This window comes from Amblyomma mixtum, chromosome 4 (genome assembly GCF_055824585.1).
Source record: "Amblyomma mixtum isolate Tamu chromosome 4, ASM5582458v1, whole genome shotgun sequence".
NCBI lineage: Eukaryota > Metazoa > Arthropoda > Arachnida > Ixodida > Ixodidae > Amblyomma > Amblyomma mixtum.
Window position 1 is genome coordinate 75,217,710 of NC_143015.1, and position 16,341 is coordinate 75,234,050.

The window sequence follows — 16,341 nt, forward strand, 5'->3', positions numbered from 1 at the left end:
ATTGTGTTTCTGGGCCCCTTTAAGCCACACGGCTGGGAGTTAGCTCTCGAACGCGGCAAGCGTGCTGCGGGCAGGAAATTCGACGTGGACGAGAAGTGCGTCCAATGATGGTGCAACCAAAAGAGGAACACAAGCTGCAAAAAGCGCGCTTTCCGAGGCAAACCGTGCGAGTTTCCCGAACTGGAAGAAGAGCTGCTCCTCTTATGTGATGGAATTTCGGAACAACGGCTACGCGTTGACAGCGGACATGCAGCGCGGCTTCTTTTGGGATGAGCGTGCACCAGAGCACAGCACCAGCTCAGGAGTCGAAATACTCCGCGAGTGACGATTTAACGTAGAATAAATGTCGCTCATTCCATGGTTGGTGTGTTTTTACTTAAAAAAAAAAAATTTTTTTTTCGCACATCGCGTGTATGGGCCGCACCTCAAAAATTGGCCCTCGAATCTGGAAAAAAAAAGTGCGACCCTTATACGCGTTTGTACGGTATGTCGCGCGGCGAAATAGTCATGAGGAGCTTTAGAATATGTGCAATACAAATGGCTGCTTTCTGCGGCGCACCGGTAGTAAGTTCGCGATTTTTTCGGTGAAATTTGATTTCCCGGACTGCCCGATTTTTCGGTCGTTTTCGCGGTCCCTAGAGAGTCCGAAAAATGGGTCGTCGACTATACATACAGTTGCCGACCGTTTTTAGACTTGGAGGGACCCGAAAAATAGTCCAAATAATCAAACAGTCTGAAAAAACTTAAAAACAAATAACTTTTATGCGAAAAACTGGCTGCCAGAATCGCGAAAATCACCGCTTCCCAAGTTCAGCCTACAAGTGATAATATTAGACTCTATCAGAGTCATAGCCGTGCTTTCGTCATGTCCGCACCCTATCACATGATACCAGACAGTGCGACGTGGCCGCAGTCATGCTGCGAATAAATGCACTCGCTGCACGAAGCAAGAACAGTCAGTTTGCATGGGGCAATGACGCTTGCAAAGACTGAGAGGTAACCCATGGCAAGACTCGAGCAGAAGCGAGCGCCTCCGAATGCAGTCCCCCCCCTCTACTGCGCTTGCTGCCCTGCACTGCAGGGGGCATCGTCCAAGCCGCGGCGGATGCTGCAGCTGTCCCACTGTCCCATTTTCAGTGCGATCGCGCTCCTTGTAGGCAATCTCGGTGGCAACAATGGAGAACAAATAGCCAAGCCTATCCAAGACAGTTCCGATTGCACCCGCCAATTCCGTTTAAATCCAAAATGCCGCCTTTCACGGTGGCGGGGAAGGGGTAGGTTGCGACAGCGATGCCTGCTCGAGTCTACATTATTCCGAAATGATGAACTTTCGGTTGAAAAACGACCTCCACGATATTGTTGGCGTCTATTTTAGTCTGAGAATTCCAACTAGACTCCACAAAGTCCGAATTGTCGGTCGCGAAAATGTGCCCGTTCCTATGAGGTGCGTGACGGTTCCTCAGCGAAGTCCGAAATATCGGGCAAAAAAAATCTGTCGACTACTGAACAGTTCAGACCTGCATAGCGCTAGTGTTGCAAGCGTTGAATGCTTACGCTTGTGCGCGGTGCCCCGTTTCTTTCCGCAGGGTGTCGCCACAGCGACGCAAGCGCCTCGCCATCGCCCTGTTCTTCCTCATCATGGTGCCACTGCTCCTGTGGCTGCTGTACGAGGAGCAGGGCATGAGCAACGTCTCCATACAGTCAGCTGGCAGCCACGTCTATGAGGTGTGTGGCGCGGTAGATTTCGCGCTGCCGTCGGACCGCAAAAGGTTCAGTTCACCCGTTCAGGCAGGGGCCACTGCTGCTCTGAAGCAAACCTTGTGCCATCTGAACATTCTGTTTTCCTCTGCGAAATATTTAAACGTGGGGCATCTGCAGTTGGCTGTCTACTATGCGTACAGTTGGGTAAAAAGTGTCCTAGTGGGTTGGTTGCAAAATTAAAACATGAATTTAATGAGGGCACGAAATAGGCATTTGAAGGGCCGTGACATCACTTCCTACTGTTTGAATTGAGAGCTGTGTGAGTTCGTATGTATGTCCATACCTTTTGGAAGCATGGAAAACGTGGACAGGAAAGACACTTCCACGTGGGACGAAGCGCACCCGCGTTTGCATTGCAGCAAGAAAGCTGGCAATGAAAAAGAAAAAGAAAAACCTGAAAGCTGAAACAGCGCAGATGTGAAAGTGGGGACAGAAAAAACTAATCTGAAGTGCGTAAAGAAGTACTTTAAAAATGCTTTCTCTTTTTCACATAATGCGTGAAAAGAATCGGAAGAAGTTCGATTCTTTTCGTGAATGATGTGAAAAAGAGTACTTGTACCAGAAACTCCTTCTGATTGCTGAACAGTTCCTTAGTTTGCCAGTGCCGCATCCGTGGCAGACATGGAGATCACCTAGCATGCGACAATGTAGAAGCTTTCCATGTCCACGTTAACAAAGATTCCCGCAAGAGTCGACCATCAGTAATGTTTAATAATCCATAGATGAACTGTTATGCCAAAGTTATGTAACCAAAGTCTGCCAAAGTTGTGTGACCACTCTCAAGCGCATGCACCATGGTGATGGAGGGTTTTTTCTGCATTTCTGGGGGGTTCAGGTGTAGTATAGGTGGGTCATTCCTTTTTCTTCGTGCTTTATTCATTTGTGTTAGACAAGTATACAGGTGGCATTTCTTCGAATAAAAAAATGCAGTTGAGAGTCAGTTCTCCTACTGTGTTCTCCTTGTTGGTCCTGTCCGTCTGTGCTGTAATAAGCTGTGGATCCTCTATTTCAATTTTTGGGGGGATTGTATATTTATAGCCTCAAGGTGCTGGTGGGGAGGATGTTGAAGGTCAAAGCACCTGGGAAGCGATCAGCACAAAGTGAAATCGGGCGTTAGCAATGTGTCAGAGCGTGTAGTCTAAGCGATTGAAATATGTTTGTGCATGTCAACAGGAGAAAAATGTGCCCGTGCTCTGGTGTGCTAAAGTTGGCGTTTGTGTCATGTGGGCATCATGAGGTTCTCGTGTCTGTGATGAAGGCCTTGCCATCCAGGGAGCGGGGCTCCGCAAGCCATGGTCCCGCCCGACGGGTGACACACCCACAATAAGTATGAGACATTGGTTCATAAAAAAAAACTGAAGTGGCAAGGGAAGAGCACAGAAACGGTGGCGTGCTGTGGTTGGTGAGGTGCGCGGTTGCAGCCATCCGCCAAATTTGGGAGGAAGTCCCAGCCAGGTAGCGGTCAGGGTGGCGTGGTAGTTGCCGCTGTCATTCCAGTACGAACATGCCATCCACCTGGAAGGCCATGTGCATGTACGTGGTTGCTGAACCCCCATGGAATGCTCAGAGGTTGTCCATATTGACCGGCCTGGCTTCTCGACCATTCTTCGCATTACAAAGGTGGTACGGCAGCAGACACACACACTGTTACCATGTAAGGGCCGCTCCATCGTGGAGCGAGGGAGTCTGTGGACTCGTTTTTGTCGGATCAATAAATATATGTGGGTGACTGAGCGCTTTGTCACCAACAGAGACCTCCAGGAGTCTCCTGCTCTTGCTGTATTGGTTGCAGTATTCTAGCCGGGCGAGGTCAGTTTTTTTTTTCTGGCTTCCTTCGGGGTTCCGGCCAAGCGGCTAGAGAGATCCTGGTGTACCTAGCATAATTGTGAGCTGGTAATTCAGAGCCATGGGAGAAAGCGTGCTCGATGAAGCGGCGGTAGAAGCCCACCATGCCCAGAAACCACTGCAGGCTGCACTATTCGTGGTGAGAGCCCCTGTATGACCTGCAGTTTCTCCTCGTCTGGTTGTACTGTGCCCTGCTCAACAATAAAATCGAGGCTTACCCTGCTTGAAAGCAATAGAACCTTGCGGGGGTTGACGGTGATGCCTGGGTCCTACATACTTTATTCCTCCTCGATATGGCTGCACTTTTTGCACTTATTTGTGAAAGGGCCGTGCCAGTTCTTGCGGCACGAGTGCTACAGTAGCGTTGTTGGTGCAGTGGCCGAATAAAGTGCAAAAGTGCGTAGGAATGTTCTTCCGCTGCAGCCGTGTGCTGGTGTTTGTCACATGGTTTGACATGTGTGCAGGACTGAGCTATGGGCTAGTTCTCTTTGACGCTGTGCATTGGCTCAAAGTGGTGCATCTCATGGTAGCATCCGTCGATTCCAAAATGAACGAAGAATTTGACTCCGCCCTTGCTGCTGCATTGTGCAGTGGTGTGCGGGTCGACCGTCGCAGTGTCAAGGGGTACCCCATTCTAGAGGTGGCATTGAAATTGTCGCTGACCGTTTATTCAGACCTCATGGGGACCAAGAAAAAGTCTGAAGCAGGTGCCAGAAGAATGATTCAGAAAGAAAAAAATCCTTTATTTTTACGGGCTTATTCGTGCTGTGCAATCAACTTGAAAGAATCATGAATTTACTACTGCACGACGCTCCATTTACGTGCACTCAGATCAGCCTGAATCTGAGAGGGTCGTGCGGTCGCTTTAAGCGGCTGAAAGCGGCCGCTGCTTGTACATGGTTCGTATGCTGCTGCAGCAGCACACGTTGCATCATGTTCCTTGTTCTGCGGGGCAGCAGAAACCTGACAAATGATCTTGTCGTCGTGGTTCCGGGTGGTTGCCGTCTCTAAAATTTTTTCTTTCTGAGATGGAGGAAGACTTGGTTGCTTCGCTGAGAACCCGAAAGACGTGGGTTCGATCCCGGCTGCGGCGGCCAAATTTTGATGGTGAAATTCTAGAGGCCCGTGTACTGTGCGATGTCAGTGCACGTGAAAGAACCCCAGGTGGTCGAAATTTCCGGAGCCCTCCACTACAGCGTCCCTCATAGCCTGAGTTGCTTTCGGACGTTAAACCCCAATAAAACCAAACTTATCCACTACCTCCAGCATTATCTCCTATATCCTACGCTCTCCGCAGTCATCTTTAAATGTCATGACTGCTGATTTTTCTCTACTGAACTTGAAACCTAATCTATCTCCTTCTGTACCGCAAATGTCTGTCAACTTCTGCTTATCTTCCTTGTTGTCAGCCTTTAGCACTACATCGTCCTCGTACATTAGTCTCAGTATGACTGTTTAATCCATTCGCCTTGCTTGAAAAAAAGAGAGGTTGAAGGCTGGTCCACTCCTGTCTAGTTTGGTCTCTACAACATGAACAACAAAGGTGACAGAGGACATCCTTGCCTAAGGCCCTGCTGTATCTCTATAGCCTCTGATACATTTTTTTCCCCATTTTATAAGCTCTTTGTTACTTTTATAGATTTCTTTTAAAAGATCAGCTACTCCATTTCTACATCCAGTGTGCCCCGTATGTCCCACAAATCCTCTTGAGTAACTGTGTTGTAGGCTACCTTGATATCCAGAAATGCTAGCCATGGGGGCCTGTGTTCCATTTCAGCAATCTTTATACACTGCGTCAATGAGAACAGATTGTCCTCCAACCTCCTTTGTTTCCGAAACCCATTTTGCAGCTCCCCAGCACCCTCTTGTTCTTCACCCATGCCTGCAGTCTGTCCTTTACAACCTGCATCACCACCCTGTAAACCACTGACGTCACTGCTATGGGACGGTAGTTAATTATTTCAGCTTTGGCCTCCCTTTATCTTGTATATTATGTTCATCCTGCTTAGTTGCCATTAGTGAGAGGTTTCCCATTCGTTATCAGTCGGAGGTTTCCCATTCTTTATCAGTCGGAGGTTTCCCATTCTTTATCATTCGGGGGTTTCCCAATTCTTTATCAGGTGGAGGTTTCCCAATTCTTTATCAGGCAGAGGTTTCCCAATTCTTTATCAGGCGGAGGTTTCCCAATTCTCTATCAGGCGGAGGTTCCCAATTCTCTATCAGGCGGAGGTTTCCCAATTACCTCTCAAGCGGAGGTTTCCCAATTCTTTATCATTTTGCTCTCTACTTATCTTAATGTTTTCATAGATTTTAGTCCCAATTTCTTAGCATAATTAGAATACCATTTTTGCCTCTCTTGACATGCTAATAGGAGCCTTCTCTGCCTTTTCCTACTCTTTGTCCAAACGAAACAGTTGCAGTAACCGCTCCATCCTCCTTTATTTATATTTCGATTGTCTCATCCCGTTCTAGCTGAATACCTTGATTTGTAACTAAGTCTCTACTCTAGCCTAGTCTTATTACTCAGAGTTCAGATGTTTCCGAAATTCCTTAGCTGCTTTTCTATCCTTTTTATTTACTTTTGGCATCCATTGTTTCCCCTTTCTTCTAATTTCCTCATTGATCAAGTAGGATGCTTCCCCTCTGCAGTCTATGAAGGTATCCCATTGTCTGCCTACTTTTTTTTTTTTTTTTCAGCTTCTGATTCCCCCCTTTGCTTGGAATATCTATGTTCCCTGGAGGTTTCCTGGCGTTTTTTAGGGCCTTCTTGATCTCCTCATCCCATCAACTCTTGGGTTTGAATATTCTCTCCCCTTCGGCCTGACTCTCACCTTAGCAAGCTCTAGCTCCAACAGTTGAGGGAAATTTGTATAAGCCCATTCTGTTTTGTTATCCCCGGAAATCGCTTCCTCAGTTTGTTTGGTGGCTGCTTCCAATTGCTTTCCAGAGTAAAAGACCCCATCTGGTTGACCGTCTTGTCTCGTTACCTCATTAGTGTCTCTCCTCCAACTCTGCTTGATACATTTGTCACTACCAAGACTTCTGGAGCCATGTTCATCTGCGTTCATTACCTCTAGCCTATTATACATCCTATGTGACATGCGAGCTAAGAGCCCTTCACGCTTCCCAGCACTGTTACAGCTAAACCATGCCTTTCACACATATCCAGCAGCATGCTTCCTGTTGAATCTGTGTGCTCGTCCAGGTATTCTGTGTGTGCATTCACGTCTCCTAGTATGATTATCTTGCCTTCTCCTCCTAGGTCATCAGTGTTGCTTGCAATTCATTATACCATTTCTTTTTTTCTATTTGTCATTAGCTCCTGTCTACAGGTATGCAAAGCCAGTGCTTGCTTCCCTGCAACTTTTACTTTTAGCCACAAATGTACCTTGCCCTTCCTGTTTGACCCTTTGCCAACTCATACTTCTACGAATGAATGCCCCAATTCCGCCCCCCTTTCTGCTTCCATGTGTTCTGCTGCAATATTTCCATGCATAGTCAGGATTACAAGGTGGTTGCTCAGTGTTTAAGATGTTTCCACAAATCCATATACCTTTAATTCCTCCTGCCTTAGCTGCTCTTCTGTTTCCTCCCATTTCAGTCTGTTCCTCTCTCTTTGCATGTTAATATACGCTATGTCTGAATTAATTTGGTACTGGCGCTTGTGTCTGTTTCTTCTCCTGTGGCGGGCGTCTCTCATAGCCTTAGTCGTTTTGGGATGTTAAACCCTATAAACCAAACCAAACCAACCATCTTCTCCTGTGGCTCCTAAGTTTCTTTGATCTTGGTTCTTCCCTCGGTTCGTTTTTGTCTACACTGGTGCTCTCAGGGCTCTGGGTTCCCCAAAAAAAAGTTGTTGCCTATCCTACCCCCTACCCTTTTGTTGGTGGCACCACTGTAGTGAATGCCTTCTTGTGCAAAAGGGTGGGAGCCAGCCTTGTATGAGTCCCTGTTAATGTCCGTAAGACTGTATCCAAGTTGGCTCGTTACCCTAATGACACGGTTAGCCTCAACGAACCTCTTTTCATCCCGCTAGGCTGCCTCTGGACCTCAGGGATTGCGAATGTCGCGTGCACCCTCTCAGAGGTCTCTCTAAGCTTGCACATTCCCACTTCTGGCTCTTGATGTTCCGGCTCCCTTCCTTCAGCACATTGTTGAGACCACCATGGACCCCGCTACCTCCTGGGCTTTGGCGAATGCATCTACCATGCACTTCCCTGACTGGGCCTCCACCTGTACCCCCATGTCCACCTTCACTCTTGCTAAAATGCCCTCCTCAACCCTCGATACGTTAGAGTTCTCCACCACCAGGACCACTCTGACCATTTGCTTCCTGCCTGCAACTCTTGCCCTCAGATTCGCGCTAGCTGGCCCCCCTTCTGCCATACGGTACTGACGTGCGTCACCGGTCCCATTGCTACCTTTCAGTCATCCCTACTCAAAGCTTGCTGCGCTGCCCCGCTGTAAGGTCCTGGAGTCTCCATGTTGCTGCTACATTCCACTTGCGAAACTATGGTCTTCAGGTGTTCTAAGCTGTCCTCGTCCTCCACCTGACGCTGCTCCAACCTGGAGTTACCAGCCAGTCGCAACTTGAGCGCCTCCACCTGCTCCTCTGGCTGGGCCCACTTTTCCCACTCTTCTTTCAGCGCGCTTACAGTAGGCCGACCCTTCCCTCTTAGGCGTCTCGGCGACCAGAGTTTCTATAGCTTAATCCGTTTTTCTCGCTAAGCCTAGCTGCCCATTCACATAGCCTGCACACAAAGCTAGCCTCCTCTGCTTATGCTAGACTCTCGAAGTCCGTCTCTTCCAAAGAACACTCTTTGCACTGCACTAGCTCCTCGTCCACCCTGGCTCTCCTAGTTTGCCGACCCATCATCTGGTAGACTATTTAAGGGGGATGAGGGGATTGATGGCAACTTTTGTATCTTTAGACTTAGAGTGATGAAATTTGGCAGACTGGCATAAAACAGCATCACACAATCAGATGTAAAGTTTCACAACAACATCTTCAGTAGGTTCCCTTTTATCATTGTTTATATGTTGTACCCTTGTTGCTTGCTTGTGGAAAGCCTAGCATGACAAAAAAAAACAAGCTACAGGTCTGTAAACGCTTTTAATATTTACTGAGAAGTGTGGTGTAAATCAGCTCTCTTAAATTTTTTTTAAAATTTCTCTGCTCTTTTTTTTTTTTTTTGAAGGACACAATATGCACCATCTCTCATGTCTAGAATTTATCATGCTCTAATTACCATGTAATAAAAACGTGAGCCTAAATGGTAAATCTGAGACTGTCTTCACGCAGACCACATTTTAGAGATCACAACAAAACAAACGGTGAAAATCCATGCACCCATTGCTGTGCTACGCTTTCTATGAGCAAGGTATTAAGCTCAAAATGAACTTTCGAGAAAACAAGCCTGAAAGTTCTAAGCTAGCACACAGTCTATGTGTAGATGCTGACAAATGCATTTATTTGGAGCACTTAAAGTTTATTTTTTTGTGAAATATTTCAGTACAACATAGAAACAGTATTGGAGATGCCAAAAAGTGTACTTTTCAAAAATCAACCTTTTTCGCAACTTTTGCGATCTGATCTCCACATTCCTCCCTTAACGTAAAAGCCTGCCAAAATACTTAAAGCCCCACGGCACACTCTATTCTGCTACCTCCACTAGCCTCCCTATGCCTATCGTGATTGTTACTACCACTACCACCCCTACAGCCTGTGCAAAAGCACCCACCCTTCCAGAAACAAAACCGTTACCAAAACCACTTAGCTTTGGACGAAGTCGCTGGGGCTCCAAAGCATCCTCCGACGTTGTCCCGAGCCAGAAACAGGCATTTGGAGTAGCGCCACCTCGTGGGGCAGCAAGGAGGCTCAGTTCAAAACAAGAATGGCTTTCAGCGGGTCGAACCATGCTTTGGTCAGCATTGATTGGGGGCAAGTGCTGTCGATCGAGTTGGCTCATGGAGTGTCCAATACACCAAACGAGAGGTTGCAAGGTGTCCAGAATTTCTGTAGTTATACATTACGGTCTATGGGCAGAGTGGCGATGCCTCGTAGCAGTCCGAATAATTGAGCGTATCTGAATTTTCTCTGTCCAAAAAATCGGTTGGCGACTGAACATAAACTTTGAATCAAGGAGATCAGACTGTCATGCGAGACCTTGGAGAGTTGGTACTTGCGGTTCAGGCTGCCGCCGTTCTACCCGAAAATTTCCTGCAGCTGTCCGCCGTGTGTAGCAGAAAAATGTGCCCGATATGTTTGACTTAATATTTGAACTCAGCTTGCAATCGCGGTCAGTGTACGGTGGCGGCGGAGTGACTGTCAGAAACTGGTAGACCAAGGCATGGGCAGACTACGGGCGAAGACAGGGCACTGACTGGCGACTTCACAGCCAATCACTGCTGTAAACGGAGGTGCGGATAGCGAGTCACAGCAAGTCATAACCTTTGCGATCACCCACATATATTACAAATCAACAGCACTCACCTTCTGTCTCTTGTGCAGATGTTCCAGCATGCTGCGTGTAATCTTTTTTATTGTGCACAAAAAGGCATGATTCATAAAACAACGTGCACAGCTGGATAGGGGGAACCCCTACGCAGTGTGCCTGCCAGCCAGTTGGTTACGGGCATAGACACGTAAAGGCGCCCACACACCTTCATACACTCATGCACATTCATGCACACTCGCACAATGTCATTTCTTCTGTGCATGGCGCAGATGCCGTGTCTAGCATGGGTATGCGGCCGTCTCAATGCAGTTTGCTAAAACAAGTATGGCCGCGTAGAACAGTCTGCTACGGAGCATGTCAAGCACCTCTCACTCTCTGCACAAGAAAACGCGCCAGTAGGCTAGTGCCGAACTCGTGCAACACGACGTCAGATCGAGTGCCAAAGTGTAGGTGGCACTAGCTGCACTGACAACTCGAATCTGAGTGCTGCTCCGCCTGAACTGGTGCGAAAAGTGCAGTCCAGAGACCTGTTGCAAAATAATGGTTAGGTGAACAAGATGGTCCTTCAGGCTTTCCAAGAATACCACCACATCATTCATGTAAGTCATCGCATAGTTTTTAGTCTCCTCACTCAATATGCATGACACACTGAAAGGTTGCAGGTGAATTGCACAACCCAAATAGCAGTCACACAAATTCAAACAGTCTCCGATGGCAAGTAAATGCAGTCTTCTCAATATTACAGTGGGCTGTTGGGATTTGGAGAGGACCTCTGCTACAGTCGAGAGTAGCAGAAAAGCATAAGAGTCTCGAACTGTTACAGCTAGCGTTTGACCACCGATAGTACCCGCATATAACAGTGTCGTGCCATCTTTCTGAAATGCTGGAACAATAGAAAACTCCCAGGGGCTCTCGGAAGGTCTTGATGCACCCATAGCCACCATTTCGAGAACATCATCCAGGAGTGCTCGCTCGTGGATGCTCAAAGGTGTCGGGTTGTAACGGATCGGGCGGGCAGAGCCAGTCTCGATCCTGTGAGTCAGCACGTTAGCATTTCCAGGACCCTCCAGGAATATTGTGGGGAAGGGCGGAAGTGTTGCCTCGATTCTGGACCTTTCCACCTGTGAACCTGTGAAAGACTTCAGAATAGCGATAACACCACTTCCTGTCGCAGTGACCGGGGAGAGGTTTCTGACAAGCAGATTTGACGGCGGCTCTGCTGTCTTAGTCACGAACTTGAATCATTCTGCATTCATACATTCCGTACAGGTATGGGTGCCCGAATGGAGATTGGCCACGATTCCTGCCTTAGCTATGAAGTTACGGCCCAAGATAGCTGGACAGGAAAATCCGCCAAGGTCTAAGAATTGCTGCCCTAGCTTTCACTCTTTGGTGGTAACCATTAAACGAGCTGTTGACGTTGCAAGCGCTATGTGAGTAGAGATCATGCAAAGATGCCTCTATGCTTCACAGCTGTAGACGTTTCACCTTGCTGGCGTATTTAACGAGATCACCTTGAACAGTATAGAGCCCATGTCTACAAGAGTCCTGCCATTCTCGCCGGAACTAACGGCGCATCATCAAGACGGGCATCATGAAGACAGAAGAGAGTTATGGCATAGCGTGATCCACTACCGTGATCCGCTTCTGCAGGGCACCACTACACACGCACTGATTGGTCCAGACACTGCAGGCACGCATACAGCTGCCAGGAGTGTGGCGCCCTCTGGTGCCCCCATGGCGTTCTGCTCACACGCAGTGGCGACCCGCGGAAGCGGATTACGGTAGCGGATCACGCTATGCTATAACTCCCTAATGTTGACTGCATATCTCTTACCGCTCCTCTGCGAAAGTCCTGGTGCAGTACTCCTAGCGGGGAAGTTCTTGACGAAAGACTGGCCGCCACCATTGATGCCGGTGACGATTGGGGCAGGAAGGGCCATTTCTTGCCCATTCTCCGCCCACGCTGCTTTGGAAGAGGTTATCCATTGCTTTGCTCCATGGCAGCAGGGTGGTGTGACGACGAAAGCACCATCTCTCCTTGCAGTCCTCATTGGGTCTACCGCCCCGTGTCTTCAGTCTGCTTCCAGAGGAAGCAGGCTCTTTAGGCTTACCGCCCTGTGTCTACGCTGCCAGAAGAGGCAGACTTTTTGGGTCCTATCACCACGAGAATGTCGACAGCTGCCGTGGAAGGAAGTGGACCTGACAGCTAGGCACGATGGCAAATCGGCGTGGGGCTGGGACACCGAGCCTTGGGCGGCCGAGGATCCGAGCCACGCACAAGACGGCTCGAGGAAGTCTTCAACCGGGGGGGGTGACTATGGCTCTGCCAAAATGACTCCTCGATGCAGGATGCTTTTATCGCCATTTCACCGAAGACGTCGAATCAGCGGCGCCGGAGATAGGGCTGGGACCTTGGATGCTATCACCTTATCTGCCTTGGGTACTCAAGAATCCACTCACTCGTACACGTAGAAACAAAAGTAGGCCCTTATCTCTGCCTTGCGTGCTGGCGCAAAGCTCGTCTTTATCACGGATGATATAGTCGGCCAGCAAGAATTTTTTCCAAGAGCGCTCGGTGAAATCTTTTTTGTCGTGAACGGCCGCTGTGTTCGTCACCAAGTTGCAGCGTGTCAGTGCACGTTAAAGAACCCCAGGTGGTCGAAATTTCCGGAGCCCTTCACTACGGCGTCTCTCATAGCCTAAGTTGCTTTGGGATGTAAAAAAAACCCAATAAACCAATAAATCCAAGTTGCAGCAGAGTTTACCAAAGATCGCAGTCTGAAATTGGCATTGCGTTCTGATAGTCCTCTAATTCGCAAAGGAAATCTGACAGATTTCTTGCGCACCTTGGCACTATTTAGCCGCAGCTCATGATCCCTATACAAGGTGCCTACGCCATGGCCAGGAGGCGATGTTAGAGCCAAGTGCCCGTCAGATGATACTGCATAGAGTGACGGTCGTCTGTCTCCCAACATCTCCATGAATTGAGCCTTTGATTCACCTATAGCTCAGATAGCAGGCTAAGTGCTCAGCTTACAAGATCTGAGGCACATTCTGAAGCATTCAGGGATGGCTCCTCTTTCACTGCAGACTGAGCGGTGCCGTATTTCCTCACATAATTTGCGCACCACCAACTTTTTATCCGGATCTGCTAAAAACTTTTATTCTCATATTTTGAACGTTCTGCTTCGCCGGACCATTGGCATGTACAGACGTCCACGGAACCCTCTATACTGACGTCATTTACTCGTATACTGATGTCATTTGCAAGTATTATAGGGCTTGAAACAAGACCGTATCGCGCATGCACATTGCCACGGATCGTGCTTAGAACTCGTGTCTTTAAAAGCAATATCAGGCCCGTGCCAGGGAGCGGCTACTGTCGGAAATGAACGAAGCGCCTTGCGTTCTATGTTATAGGTGTGTGGATGACTGTACGCAGGTGCACACAAGGCAGGCTTTGTAAGATCGGCACGCGGCCGCGTTGCTGTGTGCAGTTGCAAAAGGTGCATGTGGCGAGGGCACGAATTGCACTCAGTTTACGCAGTTCGCTCGCTGTGGCGGACGCTTTCCCACAGCAGCATCGCGCGCGCGCCTGAATCCGAAACCACCGACCCGTTTGCTCAGCAGCTTTCCCGCAACAGTTGCACGGGTGCCCAAATCCTAAACTACCGAACTGTTTGCTTATTTCCACACTCTGTAGTATTTGTACATAGTGTATGTTGCCTCCCTGCCCCTCTCTTCTTATCACTCCTATCATCTTTTCCTTCCATTGTTAATTTTATTAATAAATAGGTACTAACAAAAACCATTTGCTGTTCAGGCCGCACGCGATGGCGCAGTTTTATCGCCCGTTATCTCATTTGCCTCCAACTGCTGGCTTCGTGATTGTATCTTTGCGCATTCATTGCTTCAAGATGGGTGGATGGAAAATAGTATAGGCGGCAATATACACTATATATTGCATGCTATGACCTTTGTAGCAATTTTTAGAACATTTTCAGAAATTTATGCATTATTCGCGCAGCTTTTTTTTTTGAAGCCTTAATTTAAAGAAAAAAGTGCAAAATATGCATTTAAATACAGTATACGAAAAGATGACCTTGAGGGTTCCCAACACGGTTGAAGAGTATAGCCACCCAATTTTGGTGACGTTTTCTTCTCCATACAACGATGTGGAAGACACTACTATGCACGAATCACCAAGTGGTGTTCGCCTACGACTGCTGAGTAATTTGTAATCAAATTTTTGTCACGTTTCGGTTTCAACAGCTGCACGGTGACTGTAATGTCAAAGTGCACTTATAGGTCACTTTAGGCATGCGAAGACTGTGATGTAATCGTTGCTTCTAAATATTCTAAATTCATTGTCATTCTGGCTCTTGAGGCAGGCTGGCTTACCATTCGAGCGAATTAAAATAAGGAAGCAGCGATTATACTTTAACATCAGTCATCGTAGAGTTGTTGAAACCGAAACAGAACAAGAGAGAAATTCGGTGATAAATTATTTAGCAGTCGTAGAACACCACATGGTAATCCGTGTATGCCTTGCACATCATTACAAAGAAAAGACGGACCCATAAGTAAATGTTTATGCTTCTTTAAGCACGAAAGAAGCGACCATGGATGGTCGCTTCTTTCCATCCCAACCATGGAAGGGATGGACTGTCCCCTCTCATCGGCCACTCCTTGTATAGTCGCGCTGGCATGCTCGTGAGAATTGGCCGACACCATTGGCTGCAATGGGGTCCTTTCGACTGGGAAAAGCCGCTTCATTCTTGAGTTGTACCTGCTATAGTTCATAGTGGTTTAAAAAAAAATAAAGTGCAGAAGTCATGCAATTCTTCTACCTCTGGTGCGCTGTGGTGTTCAGGACATCGATCGTTCGCTGTACGCATTGCTCGTCGCTGCTGTGTAGCAAAACGAAAAAAAAGATAAACTGCGAACGGCCATATAGATAGGCGAAGAGGAGACTCCTTTCCCGCCTCTCACCTGGCACGTCTTGCACTCCTGTCGGTTTGCTTCAAGTGTCGTCGTTTTTCCCGCGCGCCATATGGTAGCTCGTCCACAGATGTGTGCAGATAAGGCATGCTTTGTCGTTATCTTCTACCTTGGGACCTAGTGCAGCTTGTATTCACTGGCCGACCACTTCGATGTGTCTGTGTCTTCCGCGCATGCTTGCAAATTCAGTGAGTGTGGCGTCTCCTGCCATGGTTCAGTCTGCACTTCCTCGACTGCCACAGAGTGTAGATTTTGTGCAGCAGCAGTTTCGCTGGAAAGGAACACAACATGGAAAGTAGCGGCAGAGTGGAGCACATGGTCAAGGCTGTCGTGAGCGTAATGATATGGCTACAACAGAACGGCGATAACACCTCAGCACAGCAGATAAAAACACACACTGTGAGACCTGAATGGGACTAAGTGGCACAGATAAGGACTCAAAAGGGCACAGATAAGGACTCAAAAGGGCACAGATAAGGACTCAAAAGGGCACAGTTAAGGGCTCCAAGAGGCACAACACTCATGCCAAACAGCTGTCCTTCTTCAGGGAGTTCTCTACCATCTTCTGTCTTCATCTTGATAAGTAACGCTCCATAGTCCTTTTACATCTCGACAGCTTGTGCTAGCCGCAGATAGCGTAATCGCGCCAGCGTTCCCGCTGCCCTTATCATAGTGATCAAATAGCGATCAAATGTGCCACATCTTAGTACAGTTCGGTTGTGTGCAGTTGTGGTGCATGCGTACGCACCTAAAAATGAGTGAAAGAGAGCACTCGCAGTTTAATTTGCCTAAAAAGGGGCGCCGTAGAGTTCCGCAGTATGAGCCGTTCAAACGACAGTCAAGGTTTGCGCCTATCGCTTGCTAAGGGCTGTGCTGAGAAGTGTTCCCTTCAGGAATGCCTGCTGAAAGATGGCATAGCCGCTGAGTTGTAACGTGTTCTATACGGCAGTGCAGGCATATTCTGTGCAGGGCCAAAATCTTTGAGTCATGTAAAGAGGGAAGCTGGTCTGGGGAAAAAAGTTTACTCGTGAAATCATGATTCTGTAATCTTCAGGAAACTCATTTTTGTGTGCTGATTCTAAATGCAATTTAATTCAGTGTGAAACAGCTTTGTGCACTTACGTTAGGCAAGTTTTTGCCGAAAGCAATTTTTGAAGCTGCTGAATTCCTGGGTTATTGGGCTTTGAAGTTGCCACTTCAGACATGGGAAGAAATGTTCGCACAGTAAAAGCGATTGTTAATTTAAACTTCAAGCGACCGAAAAAAAAAGTCT

General features: G+C 47.8%; 2 protein-coding genes across 3 annotated transcripts in view; one reads left to right on the plus strand and one right to left on the minus strand.

Annotated features, from left to right (window-relative positions):
• Positions 1-16,341, plus strand: part of LOC149347060 (uncharacterized) — a 68,703-nt gene that overhangs the window by 26,529 nt on the left and 25,833 nt on the right. For both annotated transcript variants that reach the window (XM_089586835.1, XM_089586836.1), the window contains exon 7: positions 1,587-1,725. In XM_089586835.1, coding sequence (XP_089442961.1) covers positions 1,587-1,725 — 139 coding nt within the window. The remainder of the gene's footprint in view (positions 1-1,586; positions 1,726-16,341) is intronic.
• LOC149347061 (uncharacterized) lies at positions 9,907-12,400 on the minus strand. Its single transcript, XM_089586837.1, has 2 exons — positions 11,902-12,400; positions 9,907-11,193 (listed from the first exon to the last, which is right to left on the minus strand). Exons 1-2 carry the CDS (start codon positions 12,116-12,118, stop codon positions 10,433-10,435), a joined length of 978 nt encoding a protein of 325 aa, XP_089442963.1. The 5' UTR covers positions 12,119-12,400; the 3' UTR covers positions 9,907-10,432.